General features: G+C 42.0%; 1 protein-coding gene across 1 annotated transcript in view; it reads left to right on the top strand.

Annotated features, from left to right (window-relative positions):
- Positions 1 to 390: 390 nt before the first annotated feature.
- Positions 391 to 15517, top strand: part of LOC125446029 (adipocyte plasma membrane associated protein) — a 30408-nt gene continuing 15281 nt past the window's right edge. Inside the window, exons 1-3 of the mRNA XM_048519523.1 lie at positions 391 to 585; positions 8175 to 8291; positions 12165 to 12280. Coding sequence (XP_048375480.1) covers positions 494 to 585; positions 8175 to 8291; positions 12165 to 12280 — 325 coding nt within the window. The 5' untranslated portion in view covers positions 391 to 493. The remainder of the gene's footprint in view (positions 586 to 8174; positions 8292 to 12164; positions 12281 to 15517) is intronic.

Here is a 15517-nt window from a genome sequence, read left to right as displayed (position 1 = left end):
GTTTGAATTATGCAGTCATGGCAGAAGCCTTCCGCACACAGTGGAATTACAAAACACCCAAGCAGCTTTAAGATTAATAGTGTAGGTGACAAAGAAGTTTGTAAGAAGGGCTGCCGGGCCTGCAGGTGGCAGTGGAGAGCAGGAAGGCCTGGTCCGGGGGCATTCCCCAGTCTGTGGTTGGGCAATCGTGAAGGCGGCGCCAGACTCTCTGGACTGCGGTTGGATGGTCTCGGACGACCGGGCTGTGCTCAGCAACGTTCATTGGAATAGAACGAGGTGCGGCTCCAGAGCGTCTGTCGGTTCGCTGTTGGCTGAGCGCGGCGTAGGGGGAGGAGTTTCGCGGTGGCCGTTAGCCAAGAGCGCGGCCGTTGGTGGCGTGCAGGGAAGCGGGCGGGGCTCTGGGGCGGGGTTCCATGGCGGCGTCGGGCTCGTGCGGCGGCGGCGGCGGCGGCGGCGGACGGGCGCGCTTCTTGGCTGTCACCCCGAGGGCAACATGAATGAGGCTGAGGGCCTGCGGCAGCGCCGGCCTCTCCGACCGCAGGTGGTCACCGAGGATACCACGGCTCAGGAAAGCAAGGACGGCAGGTGCGTGGGGTCGTCGTCCTCTTGGCAGCGCTGGTCCCCCCTCACCTGAGGGGAGCGAGCTCGTGCTTGTCTCTGTTCTCGAAGGAGGGACGCGCCCCTCCTTCCCCTCGCCAAAGGGCGAGCTGAAGCTTAGAGGCGGGGAGCGACTCGTGGCCGGCTGCGGTGCGCGGCGTGCATGGGAGGCTCCTGCGTCCTTGCAGTGCTCGTGCTATCCTGAGGGAATCGTGTCGGAAAGGCTGCTCTGGTTGCTTGGGAGGGAGGCGAAATACTTCACTCTTCCACCAAGAGACCCTTCTGGACTGAAACCTTGTTTAGCAGGCCTCCCCCTTAGGACTGCCGGCGCTCGACGGTCCTGAGGCACACGATGCAGTTGGAAAGCGAAGCCTAAGGACGTGTTGCTGCAGTTGCTCACGTTCATCCCTGGCTTCTTTCTCATCATCCCATTCCCAAAATACGCTGCTCAGTGTCGAGGGAGCAAGGAACTGCCTGGGTTTTTCTTATAAGTATGCTGCATACATTGATGACAAGGAGTGCATAAAAGCAATAAATATAATAGCTACAGTGAAGGCAGTAAAATGGCAACAATTTTTTTAAACCCCAAAATGAGGTTTCCTAGTCTTAGATATATGAGATCTAGATTACGTGATCGGCTGTCTTTTGAGGAGGTTGGCTTCTGTGTGCATACTCTTATTAATGCAAAATATTTTTTATTCTGGCTCGAGAGGTAATGTCAAAAATGGTTCCAGGCATTAACCTTGACGCAAATGAATGGCAGTGGTTGATGGTTGAGCAATCAACTAGGGGAGAGGTTAGTAGAGTTGAGTCTTAGTTGCATTGATAAATTCCACATAGCAGTATGGAGTTACTTGGTACTAACATTGTTTAAATGTTCAGGAAAGCAACAGGAATGATTTATGTGTAACTGCTATATGAGAGCTATAGCCAAAAAGAGCAATGGCTGTGAACAAAGTCCACAACTAATGATAAAAGCAGCATTCCCAGCCCAATATTTTAAAAGCTCATTAACGAATAAGTACAATTGAGTTTTGTTTGACTGACTTCCTTTTGAGTGTCTGTAGGATTTTAGCACACATTGGCTTGGAGAATTCAGGCTAACATGTGCTAAACTCAAGGACTTGGCAGATGAATGGTGAAATTAAAATATGAGACATGCTGTAAATTCTTGCTAAGTTGATCTTACATTATTGGCAGAGACATGGAATTGATGTGATGTACATGGTACAGCATTGAACCTAAAACTAGGGAGATCTGGGTATAAATCCCCTTGTATGCCGCCTTGAAATCTTTTGAGGAAGCGTAGAGTAAAATTCCAATCACTGTCTGCAGTTCACCCCCCCCCCCGCATCTTTTTCCCTTTATAAGTTGTGTTAAATGTTTCCATGTGAAATGTGATGTTGTAGGACGGTTTTATGGAAACCACAGACTGCCAAAAAAACCAAACAAATGTGTTCTAGATTAAACCAAACCTGAACTCTCCCTAGAAACTAAAATGACCAGATGGAGGCTATTGTGCTTTGGTCATTATGAAAAGACAAGAATCACTGGAAAAGGCAATAATGCTAAGAAAAGTTGAAGGCAGCAGGAAAAGAGGAAGACCCCAACAAGAGATGAATTGATTGACTCAATAAAGGAAGCCATGGTCTTCAGTGTGCAAGATCTGAGCAATGTGCAAGGTCTTGTGGCCTGTTGCTTATTAATAGCTTACAGTCTTGACTGTAGAAACTTGAGTGTGCATCCCACTTCAGCCATGAAGCTATTCTTGTGACTTACTTAGCCTAACACACCTCACCAGATTGTTGAGAGGGTAGAGGGGGGAACTGTGTTTGGTGCCCTGAGTTCACTGGAGGACAGGCTGGCTACATATATACATATATAAAATACATATATTTTATAATACAATAGTGAAATTAAAATAGCATCATAGTACTGCCTCTCTTCAGTAGGTCGAGACCTTCCAAACTGCACATCAAACCTATTGACTTGAATGCAGTTGGAGAATGTAACATGTGCACAAATGTCACCCCCTCCTCCCAAAACAAAGAGATTCATATATTCACTCACACCTATAGCGAGAGCCCATATATCTGAGACTGAGAAGTATCATTCTTTGTGTGTGTATTGTAAGCTTGAGTATGTGTGGAGTACATGTTTGAGAGTATTATATACTTTTCTGGGGCAGCTTCCTTTCATTATGATCAACTTTAGGGCTTTTCAGCCTCATCTTCATAAATAGTAATTTCTGTTTACTTATGGTGGCTTGGTAATTTGACTTTTTAAATAAAGTATTCTTCGTAAAACACAAAAGAAAAAAGGTACAGGAGAAAGGATAATAAATAAATATGCAAACACAATAGATGACTCTGCACTGATTATCAAAGGAATATAAATTATAATTAAAATAAAAAACAATCTTATTGTCGAAGGCTTTCACGGCCGGAATCACTTGGGTGCTGTGTGGTTTCCGGGCTGTATGGCCGTGTTCTAGCAGCATTCTCTCCTGACGTTTCGCCTGCATATGTGGCTGGCATCTTCAGAGGATCTCTGAAGAACAATCTTGATATATTTTTAAAACAACAGGTTTCTGTAATCCTCTAGTACCATATAAAAGTCTTATTATATTGCAGATACAATAGAAGAAAAAAACTTGAAAGTGAAACTGAGAAGGGGGGATAGGGAAAAATGGAGAGGCAGATTCTAAAGATGAAGACAGCTCATGCTTACAGATTCCAGATTCTGAGCCCTCCGGGGGAGGGCGGTATAGAACTTAAATTACCATTACCATTTTTTCAGAGCTAGTGGGTCTAAGATAAGCCCTAACTAATTCACCTGTCAAAATTAAAGGTCTCCAGAACTTCTGGAGAGGAGCAAACCCTTTTCAGTGAGGGCAGCAGGGAACTTTTCAAGCTAAACGCAGTCAAATAGCCGTATTCCCTGGAAGTTGCTTGGCGATTTATCTTGACCCACAGTTGTTACCATAGGGATTTTTTAAAAAATTGATTACTTATTCAAGTTAAATGCCTTTTTCTAAAGCAGAATCTTGGTGCTGCGCTAAGAATATGAAGGAAGGGGGAAATTTCTTAAGTATGACAACTCACATTTTAATGAGGAATACTCTTAGATAGAAATGCTATATATATTAGGTTCTCCTTTCAGGTGCCCCCACCATATGAGGCTACATGGGTGGCAACCTGAGACTGAGCCTTCTTGGTTGTGGCACTAATGTTAAGGAATTCCCTCCCCAGTGACTCCCCCATTGGCTTCTGCTGGTGGATGAATGCATGTTTGTTTTGTTTGGCATTTCCTCCTGACCCTGTTACCTATTAAAAATATAAAATATGTATACATGTATGAGATTGCTTCCTTGGGGTGAGGCTGCTACTTCGAGTGGAAAGGTGGCATTACAATGTTTTAAAGAAATATTACTGAGTGTCTTTGTTTACCGTGTTTCCCTGAAAATAAGTCAGGGTCTTATATTAATTTTTGCACCAAAAGATGCATTAGGGCTTATTTTCGGGGTAGGGCTTATTTTATGGGAAATACGGTACCTTCATAATTCATTAAGGTGGGCTCTCAGCAGCCTGTTGCTTCTCCGTCAGGTGTGATGGAAGCTTCATCCTCATTGGCAGGGAGCACCCTGCTTGATCACACCATCCTGAGCTGTAACTTCCGGTAGGGCTTATTTTTGGGGTAGGGCTTATATTTTAAGCCTCTTCCAAAAGTCCTGAAAAATCATGATAGGGCTTATTTTTGGGGAAACACGGTAGTAGATTTGGTATATAGAGATAAGAGTGCAGCATTTAAGAGTTTTGAGTCCTGCTTCTTATCAGCTTCTTTGAGAACAAATTTTAAGCTATAAGTAAATACTAAGCCCTAAACCTTAATTTTTGTGGTGTAAGAATAAATCTGGACATCTCTGTTTTTGGCAGTTGGTATCATACTTTTAAAACTTACTTTTCCTTTTTGTTAATGTTATTTCCTATCTACTTCTTGGATTAAGAATATGTTTATTTGCTTCATTTATACCTTGCTTTTCTTCCCAGTGGGGACCAAAGTGGCTCACATCATTCTTTTTTTCCATTTTATCCTTACAATAATTGTGAGAGTGTTTTACTGGGGTGTTTTACTGGACCAGCAAGCTTCCATGACACTGTGGAGATTTGAACTTGAAACTCCCAAATCCCAGTTTGATGCTCTAACAACTTCTCCACCACACTGGTTCCACTTGAGTAGACATCAGTCAGGGCTTCTTCCTAGATGGTAGTAGCCTGGGATAATTTCCAGGCTGGGATGGGAATAGAACAGCTGTTTGCTAAGTAGTTACATTTATGTCCCCATGGTTAATGCATTTTTACACATGCCATCCTCAAATAAAACAAGTTTCTCCAAGATGAATCTTGGTGATTGTGTATCAAGAGGCAATCTACCAAAGAGGGGAGGGGGGGGGGAGAAACAATGTGTAAGTCTCCTGAGGTGTATATTATGTAAACATACTACTTACAGAACAGCTTGTTGGCACAGTGTCTGTGAGCAACAGTTCCCTGAACTCCACCTTGTGTTTGCGCTGTACTTTAAAAAATATACATTTGCTTTGTTAGTATTAATGAAACATGTAGACTTCAGACATTAGCCTGAATTTTTTTACTGAAATTCAGGAAAAATATCAGGCCAACAATAAGTACTGTGTTCAGTATGGAGAATATTGAATTTATCTGGCTGGAATTGGAAGTGGGCCAAATGTTTGAATCTTTTTTAGATTAGTTGACAAGAAACCACAAGTCTGTTGTGAAAAAGGTATATTTGAAGCAGTTGGACATATTTTTTTCCTTTAAAGCACAGCCAACCTGTACAAGGTGAGTTGAAAGTTTGAGCTTTAAGTAATTGCCAGTAAGGCCCATTACATTCAGTGGGGCTTGCATCCAAGTGATTGTACATAAGATTGTGGCCTCAGTCCTGTGAGTTCTGCCTGGTCAGTTAAATGAATGAACTTAAATATTCAGCTAACATGAAGAACAGCCTGTGTTCTTTTTAATGTAGGGTCTAAGGAATGAAATGTGTTATGGTCCCTTAAGTGTGACATTTGCAGTTACTTGTGTTTTACTTTTTTTCTCTCTGCAGAACTCACAGTGCTTTTATAGTATCTTCACAAACCTGAGCTAGGGTTAGAAAAGAACAGTGGCTTGCCTGAAGTCAGTGGCTGATATTTGTAAACTAGCATTCTGCACAGAAATTGCTCATTGAATAAGAAGTGCTGAAGATCTATACAATGCTATAGTGTGGTGGTGGATTCATTTAAACTAAATCACAAAAAAAGAATCTTATGTAAATAGTACATTTTGATTTAGTGCACAGAGAAAATAAAAGTGCATACCAACTTACCGCTATAACAACAAAATACACTAGTTTTAAAGTGAACATTGTCTTTACACAATTTCTGTGACTTTCTTAAATAATGTATCCTTGCTGCCATCACCAAAACCAGAAAGAAGATTGCAAGATGGAGAGGAGACCAAAGGAGAAAATGGATAACTTTATCTGCCCTTACTTGACGGGGCAAATAGGAGGAGCTGAAAAAGCCAGCATGAGGTTCTGGCTTTTTCCACTTTCTTTTTTTTTCTTTTTTTTTGAACATTTCTGCATTGTTAAAAGTCAACCCCAAAAAATACTAGTGGGGAAAATGGTGCACACCCCTAAACAGTACATATTCTTGCCTGACATTGTCTCAAAACTTCAAACACCATACAAGATTATCTATACTTAAAGTCTTGGAATATATTAAAAATGCTAGTTTATTCTTGCTACTTAAATCTATTATAAGTTTCTCATGTGTCAAGACACTGAGTTCCACTATTCCGCTTCGTGTTCTTTCCAACACGAGTTCAGGCTTAAAGGCCTTCATCAAAATAATGAGTGGAATTTAACTGTGCTAAGCTTGCAATGTAGCAAAGCCCAGATCTTTTGAGCTAAAAGAACAGATGCTGGGAGTAAAACATGGTTTCAGGCTTGACTCCCTAAGTCTTCAAGGTCACAGAACTCTGGTGCCACATTCCAATTAATTAAACTGATGAAATTACAGCTGTGTCATTGTGAGTAAGGAGAGGGTTGATGACTGCAGATAAATCCTACCTTGCCATCTCAATCTGATCCTTTAGGTCACCTGGTTAGCAACTGAGTTGCTTGATGTTTTAGATCACCAGGCAAGTATTTGATTGATGTGCTTCTTGGTACCTCACTATGGTACCTTGATCCACCATTTGGGCTTTGAGAAGCATGTTTTTGGTGCCTTTGAACATGGTTCATTGACATCTTGGGACTCTGTGACTTCAGGGCCAGAACTGCTGCCTTATTGATTCTCTAGATAAGAGTGGCCTTTTGAAGCTGAAGGATGGTAAGATCCTGCTTCTTGTATTTTGAATCTTGCCCCTTGAATTAGTGCTATTTTACTGTGCAGTTAGTCCTTGCTGTTTTAAATTTTATTATTTCAATTCTCATTGTTTTGTTCTCTTGATAACATTCTTGCACAATTTTAATAAATGTCTTTAATCATATTTTGCAGTGTTTTTGTCTTCATGTGGCTTCAGTCCAATTCCAGTCCTAGACGCCTTCCACACATGCAAAATAATGCACTTTCAATCCACTTTCACAATTGTTTGCAAGTGGATTTTGCTATTCTGCACTGCTAAAAGTGCATAGAAAGTGGATTGAACGTGCATTCTGCATGTGTGAAAGGAACCCTAGACACTCATGGCTATACCTATCAGGTTAAAGGTTTTGTGAAACTCACTCTGCAGAGGTGGTTTTCTTAACTGTAATCCCAGGAAGGTTGAAAGATTGCCCCTTGGCTTCTGGGGTTTTGAGTAGAGAAAGGGGCTGGTGGCAGCTACTGTGGACTCAGACCTCAGGGTTTTGTAAATAGTTTATTGTGACCCTCCCTAAAGTGAGATGTCCTTCGACTAGGGTCTTTCCACAATATGAATATCTTTTGGCTCTCAACCAGTATGCCCATCCTTAAATCATATTTTTAGTTCTGTGACACTGGACATTCTTGTGATTCTTAGATGCTTCTTCACCTGGGCCTCCGAAAATATTTATTTATTTATTTATTTTTTAATTGGACTTTTATACCGCCCCATCCCCGAAGGGCTCTGTTGACAACAGATTAGATGGCTTCTAATCTTCTCAAGACCATATAATTACAATACTACTTAGTTGTTTTCTTACTGCTCTTCAAGGCTCTTCTGTTCTGGGTCTCTAGATCCCGCTCATCCTTCCCTGAGAAGCCAGGTTTACTCTATTCATGTGTCATAACATCCTCTGTGGTCTTTTTGCTCAACTCCAGCATCTGTTCCTCTATTTCTGGCCATATGCATGATAACAACACAACATTAAGATCCTTATATGTTTATAAAATATGTCTGACTAGTACAGTTTTATCCTTATTAACAGATTTTGTTGCTTTCAGAAATAAATTGTAGAAATAACTTCGTTTTCTTCTGTTGAAGGCCAACCGGGTCCTGAAGATCCTTCTTTGGCTATTAGAGCTTGACTTCTGTTTTGTATTTTTATTGCAGTACTTACAGCAATAAAGTGTTCCGTATGACTTTCATGATTCTGGCGCTATTGCTAATTATTCCCTTAATTGGAGCAATAGTTCTTCTGGATTCGCCAATAGACCCTCAGCCAATAAGGTGAGTCATTAGCAGCATTTGATATCACAATGTAACACATAATTTAGCGTTGTAAGTTACTTTGAGATACTATTGTATGATACGAGAGGTGGGATACTAGTATTTCCCATTATGTCCCACTGTGGTCAGAATGTTGCTTACAATGGGAGCAGGATCATAGGAGTTAGAAGCTCCTGGTTTGTAGAGTTGGATGTGGATGCTGAATTTTGAGTGTGTTAAGGATTATCTTAATGATATGGCAAGTTCCCTTCATGTGGACTGTGTGCACAGAAATGTTTCTGGGGTGCAACTTCCTCTATTTGAATGGGTACATCTAACCTGCTTCACACCGCTCAGTGTGGCCTCAAAATGGCTTATAATATCAACTGTCCCTGCTACAGAAAACAAAAAAAAAGTAAACCCAAGTTAGCAACAGATCTACACTGTGCTATCAACACACTTATGCAGTTCTTGACAATTGTTCTTTGGCTCCAGGGGCCAGCTTGTTTGTCAGTCTTCAAAATTTTGTACACATTTTTGGTACAATTTTGTACAAAAAATTTACCTTTTCTAATTATTGCTACCACAAATCTAATTGTAGCCTTTGTATAGTTCCTTGTAATTTTATTAAAGCTAAGACAACGGTGTTGTATATAAATAAATTTAGAGATAACTGGTTGTCTTTGCTACATCAAAAAGTGTATCTGTAACCCTAGCCTAGCTTCTCTTATATTTCTGATAACTTCATTATTGTTTTGAAGGCTCCATTTAATTGAATATTGGAACTAGTATAGAAAAAACTTGATAAGAAATTAATTCATTAACCACCATTGGTGTGAAGTTAACATATAAACAAAGACAAGAACATAATGCACATGCATTTTTATGCTAAACGACAAATGTATGCTGATAGGAAACGACAAATAAGCGTACTTCTCACAGAGAAGTGCTACAATAAAATCATTGCTTAAAAGTGCTAGGCACCACAGTGAATTTCTGGGTGCCATGGTGACCTCACGCCTGGGTGGTAGCCACTCTGTCCTTGATGGCAGCAGTCTGTCCTGAGGCAGTCCCTTCTTCCCTCCCTCCTGCAGAGAGAGTGTGTGGGTGGGGTGGGGTGGCGATGACAACAAGAGAATAGGTGGTAGCAGTTCTGCCCTTGATGGCAGTCTCTCCCCAGTTGGGCATGTACTCATTGTTGCCATTGCTACCATCGTGCTGTTGGCTACCTGATAACTGAACAGTCTTGGGCAGTGGGGAGGGAGGGCTGTTTCCCTGGAGGGAGTAAATATGATAATTATTCTTAGGGCAGCTGCTCCCTATACTCCTGCAGGGCTCAAAGGAGATGAGAAATTGAGTAGACCAAATTGCACAATACTTCAGATGCAGCCAGTGTATTCTCTAAGGAAGATTTGCACTTTGAGAGGACATGTGGATGTGTACCACATCTTTAGTTGCTTATTCAAAACTTCAAAACAAGTCCAAATGAATTTTGAGCAGTTTGGAGGACGAAAGGAGAGACAAATACATTGTTTTAAATACTGTCCATTCTGTAACCAACTGTGTGCATGTCATTGCATAAATGCTGTAAAGCACCGAAAATGCTGTAAATCACCAAAAAGGAAGAGGGGAGGGAAAAGGAAAGAGAAAGCACAAGAAGTACAGGAGAACAGCATTCACAAAGTATACCACTGTAAGGTTGTTAGAACAAGAAGCATCGAGTGATTAAATATTCAGAAAAAAAACTGCAGGTGGAATAAACAAGTAACTATGTAGCAATGCAGATTTTGTCAGGATTTCACGTCCCAACCTCACAATATTACTCAAGTGGCTGTAGGGGAACACCCAAATCTCCCGATATATTGGCAGCCAGCAAACAAGTAACTGTTAAGTATACACTTACAAATAAGTATACTATAGGCTCACACAGTCCTAATTATAGCAAGCTCATGAGGTCCCAAAGTCACTGGCTCCTAAAATATCAGCATCCGGTCTCATGTAGGAAATAATTGATGGACCAAAAAAATGACATAATTCCAGAATTTTGTAAAGACTGCCAGAGGCAGAGGCGAATTTGCTGGTGGTTCCCCGCCCCTCTATGATGCAGCTGGCCTCTACCCAGGCCAGGGCTTTTATGGCCCTGGCCCCAGCCTAGTGGAACGCTCTTCCTCCAGCATTTAGGGCCCTGCGGGACCTTGGCGAGTTCCGCAGGGCTTGCAAAAATGAGCTGTTCCACCTGGCTTTTTGGGGAGGCTGACCACTGAGTTCCGCCCCATTTTGATGCCCATGTACCACTTGTTTATCTTTGTCAATTTGCCGGCCCCCTCCCAGGGTTAGGACTGGATGCTATCTATCAATTTGAAGATGGGATGTACTGTTGCTACTGTTCTAACTGGATTTTAATGATGTTATTCAATTTGTTTGTATACTGTTATTTGTAGTCTTTTGTTTAATTTGTACACCGCTCTGAGCCCTTCAGGTATAGAACGGTCTATCAAATCGAATAAATAAATAAACAAACAAACAAATTAATAATAATAATATTAATAATTTTTACTGTAAAATGATAGTTCAGGGAAGGGAAGGTGGTATCAGTTTGGTAATCCTTGCAGACCACAGGGCTGTCACATCAAGAATGACAGTCCTTTGAACTTCCAGTACTGTGTAGTATATCTTCTCTTTTCTTGACTAAATATACCTAGCTCCCTAAGTGATTCCTCATAGGGCGTGGAATCCAGACCCTTTACTGTTTTGGTCACCCTCCTCTGGACCTGTTCCAGCTTGTCAATATCTTTCTTGAATTGTGATGCCTAGAACTGAGGTCTGACCAATGCAGAATCGAATGGTACTATTATGTCCCTCAATTTAGACACTATACTCCTGTTAATGCATCCCAGAATTGCATTGGCTTTCTTTGCTACCACATCATACTGCTGACTCATGTTCTATTTGTGGTTTGCAAAGACTCCCAGATCCCTTTCATGTGTACTGTTGTCAAGCTAGGCATCCTCCTATATTTGTGCATTTCATTTTTTCTGCCAAGTGTAATATCTTACATTTATCACTGATGAAATTCATGTTGTTAGTTTTGGCTCAGCTCTCTAATCTGTCCATGTCATTTTGAATTCTTACCTTGTCCTCTGAGGTATGAGCTCCCCCTCCTAATTTGGTATCATCTGCAAATTTGATTAGCATGTCCTTTGTCCAAGTCATTAATGAAAATAATGAATAGCACTGGGCCGAGGACAGAATCTGTTCAGGATAAAGATGAACTATTGGTGAGCACCATTTGGGTTCAGTTAGTCAACCAATTACATATCTATCTAACAGTAGCATTGTCTAGCCCACATTTTACTAGCTTGCTTGCAAGAATATCGTAGTGTACTTAAAACTGTGTATGAGGATGTACCTATGTTTACGTTTTTTCTACATGTGTCATCCTGTGAAGAAGTTTTTGAGTTAAAATGTATACCGAAGTAACTGAAAACATGTGCAGAATTAACCGTTGAATTTCAGGAATTAAGCATTTTGTTCTTTATGGTGTGATGTGGCACATGCTGACTTTAATATCCTGATGAATTTCTATTTAGTAGAGCAGGTCCCTATTCTCTAGGAATGGTAACATGTAATTAACAGGTATTTCAGTTATGAATGGTTAATGAACCCCCTGTGTAAACTTGTTTCAAGCTGCTCGTTCACTATTCCTGAAGCTGATGTATCTACATATTAAACAGTAAATAATTGCTGAATAGGAAAACAAAATATGCTGTTTTGAAAGCACATCTGATGCTTGCAATTTGATTGGCAAACTGAAAGAAAAATTGTTCCACTTGCTGCTCAAGAATACTCATTATACACACTCGGCAGACTGATGAATTTTCCTCTATTTTTCAGCTTCAAAGAACCTCCTCCCTTCACTGGCACATTAGAGCCAAACTTTAAGCTCCGACAAGCAGAAAGACTGTTTGAAAACCAGCTTGTTGGACCAGAATCCATTGCAAATATTGGTGGTAAGCACACAAGACAAGTGGGGATTTCAGGTTGCTGTTTATTTGATTGCTACACGCTTAAGGACCTTTCCATCATTGTTTCCATTCTGAATTGCAAAGGGCTGTATTTCACGAAGATTCCAAAGATTCCAAGGTAGACACGTAGCTAGACTTTCTGTACCCACTGCAGTCCCCTGGGCGCTTAGCTTCTTCTGGACTTTGTGCTTTCTTCAAATGATTCTTAGTAAGAATAGATGACCATAATCCCTCTAGTTAAGTTGGTGTAAGTATAACCCAGTGATCAGTGTGCTACACTAGGCTGGCTGTCAGTACAGTGCCCAGAAAATAACTTTTTAAGGGAAATGGTCCATGGGGACGGGGGGTTCAAATGACCCCGGGCGCAATGGCAAGGGGGGGGGGGCAAAATTGCTCCCCTCCTCCCCCATGCCAACCCAGCTCGGAAGAGCTAGGTCGGTGTGGAGGAGGTGCCTAAAGTCAGCGTTGCAGTGCCCCCCAAGCCACCTCCTTCCCTCCCCAGACCCTCGGGGCGGGGGCAGGCCAGCTCCTGAGCCACCCACCACAGTGCCCTGCCCCCACCTCCCTGCAGGCTGGCTTCTGCCCTCCCCAGGGGAGGGCAAGAGGTGGCCTGCAGGGAGGTGGGGAGGCTAGCTCAGGAGGCCGGTGCCTGTCCAAGCCGCCCCTGAGACCCACCCCCAAGCGCAGCGGGTGTGTGTGGGGGTGCCCGGAGGAGGTGTTGTCCCCAGGTGCCATTTTCCCCTGATACACCTCTGCTGCAGGATCCCACAGTTCCAGCTCAAGCCCTGCAGACCAGCCCTGCTCTACAGTCAGGCTGTAGGTGCAAAGTATTTACAGAAAAACATCTTGAGGCTTCTCAGTGTCTTTCTCAAGTTCTCCCTGAACAACCAGTGGGCTGTAACAAGTTGATGGCTGTAAGAATGTATGTGGCTGCAAAACAGCAATCTTGAGGCAGCCACCAGAGGATGCAAGAGACTAAGATCTGGTCTTGGTCAGATCTTAGTCAGATCTTCAGCTCATTCTTCTCATCTGGCTCTGCAGAAATTGTGGTGGGATATTTTCAGGGACGGAAAAAGAGGAAACTGCGCCCAGGGCGTGCCCACCTCCCCCCGTGCCCGCACGTCCCCACCTCCCCCCGCCCCTGGGATGGGGGTCTGGGAGCGATTTTCCGCCCACATGTGATGCCAATGGCACGCGGCCAGGGTGCGCCCCCCCCCACCCCATTGCAGCTTCCGTGCTGGATATTTTGGCAGGAATCTTCATCTAGAGCCCAGTCAATTGTGGGGGGAAGGAGCTTGCCAACTAGGGCAGTCCAAATAATAGTAGTTACCTGACCAGAGGAATCAGTGCCCCCAGCAGGAAATTAATTCACACAGCCGGATATATGAGGTGTTTGGAGCCCCATCAGAAAAGGAAATGAAATTTCAGAGGAGAAAATTATTGAACCAGAACCTTCCATTCACCTTCTCAATCCAGATGAGTTCCAGTCTCTGCTACCAGAGCTCTAGAGCTATCTCAGCATCCTTCAGAGTCTGATGCAGTGTTCCCCAAGGAAAACAATAATTATCTTCTAAGCTTGTCAGAAATGGAAAGGATAGATCTTTTACAGACTTCTTTGAAAGACAAATAAAGGCAGAATGACCGTCACCCCTTTCAAACAGACCAAAACCTCTGAAGTGCTAAAATTCTGTATTCTGCCTAACTCACCCATGGGTATGTTGTTGTAGATATCCTTGATGTGCCCATTGCAGAACTTATCTCAGGAAACTTTTACAGAACAGTCGAGTCACTCTGAAGGACAAAGTAGATCATTGGTCAGAATTTGTTCTGCCCTGGCTCTCATGAGGGCTCAGCTATTGCAATCAGGGACTTGGCATCTCTTTGCTATTTGCCAGGGCCATAACAGTCCTGGCATATACACTGCTTCTACAAGCCACTTCTTGATGCTGATCCTTGAAATTTCTGAACTGGCATCCCTGGGGTTCAAGAGACATTCATGAACAGCACTGGGCACACCTTGAAGATCTGCATTGGAAAGAGGGAATTACTGGAAATCTTTATTTGCATACAAGCCAAGTATACTGAATAAAATTCAAGCAGCTTTAAATTATGTTAGCAAGAACAAGATCCAGTGACGGGTATAGACTTGATTCCATCTACTCAAGCAATCTTACAAGCACAGGGACTTAATTGTGTCTGATATGTATGTGCTTGCATAATCAAGCTTTGAACATTCTGTTCAGAGTTACTTGTGAAATCCAAAGTCAGCATTTTTGCCTTCCTCTAAGTTTCTCTCTAGTGTATTTCCTAATCTGGAGTCTTCTATTTCTTGAAGACCTCACTTCAGCTTTACTGTTGTAATTCATTTTGTAATTCACCATTATTAAAGAATAAATAGCCATTGTTTGAAGGGAATTCAAATGTGCTGTTTTCCAGATCCATATCTGGAGACTGGAACAGACAGTTTGTGAATTTCTCCATGAGTTGTCTGCAAATTTGTACAAATAACTCAAAGCAGAGAATCCCCACAGAGTTTGTACTGCCTTATAGGGGGCTTCAAGATGGTGCTCAGTGGTGAGTTGCACTAACGTCATACAATCAATATAAAAAGCTGATCTTAAGATTTCAGAATTCGGAGATTCCATTAGCCTTTCTTAGAGTATTTTATGAAGATGTATGACATCATTTTTACACACTCTTTTAAAGATCAATTTTTTAAAATGTGACAATTGATCCGATTATAGACATAATAAAATCCAACTTGAACAGCCAAAAATATCACCTCTTACTAATGAGCTGCAAAAGTCTTGGAATATGGCCCAACAAATTAAATAATATTTTTTAACTATCTAAAAAAAATTGAGATCATTGTTTTACAAGAAACTTGGTCCTGCTCAGCCCCTGTGATTGATGGTTATCAGTCATTTTATTTACCTGCCATTAAACATTTTAATAGTGGTCGCCTTTCGGGTAGCCTCTAAACATTTGTCAATAATTGCATCAAGGCAAGGGCCTTACCAAGTTGTCCCCCCATAGCTCAAGCGACCTTGCTCTGATTGGGAAATCTATTAGTTATTTTCCTTAATATATGTATGCCTCCATTTTCAGATCATAAGACCCTTGATATGTATGGAATACCTTAGCAATCTATATGGACCAGTTAGAAAAGGCATATCCATAAGTCGAAATTGTGTTAGCAGATAATTTTAATACCCATGTTGG

This window comes from Sphaerodactylus townsendi, linkage group LG01, assembly GCF_021028975.2.
Source record: "Sphaerodactylus townsendi isolate TG3544 linkage group LG01, MPM_Stown_v2.3, whole genome shotgun sequence".
In the NCBI taxonomy this organism is placed as follows: domain Eukaryota; kingdom Metazoa; phylum Chordata; class Lepidosauria; order Squamata; family Sphaerodactylidae; genus Sphaerodactylus; species Sphaerodactylus townsendi.
This window is presented reverse-complemented; position numbering and strand designations above follow the sequence as displayed.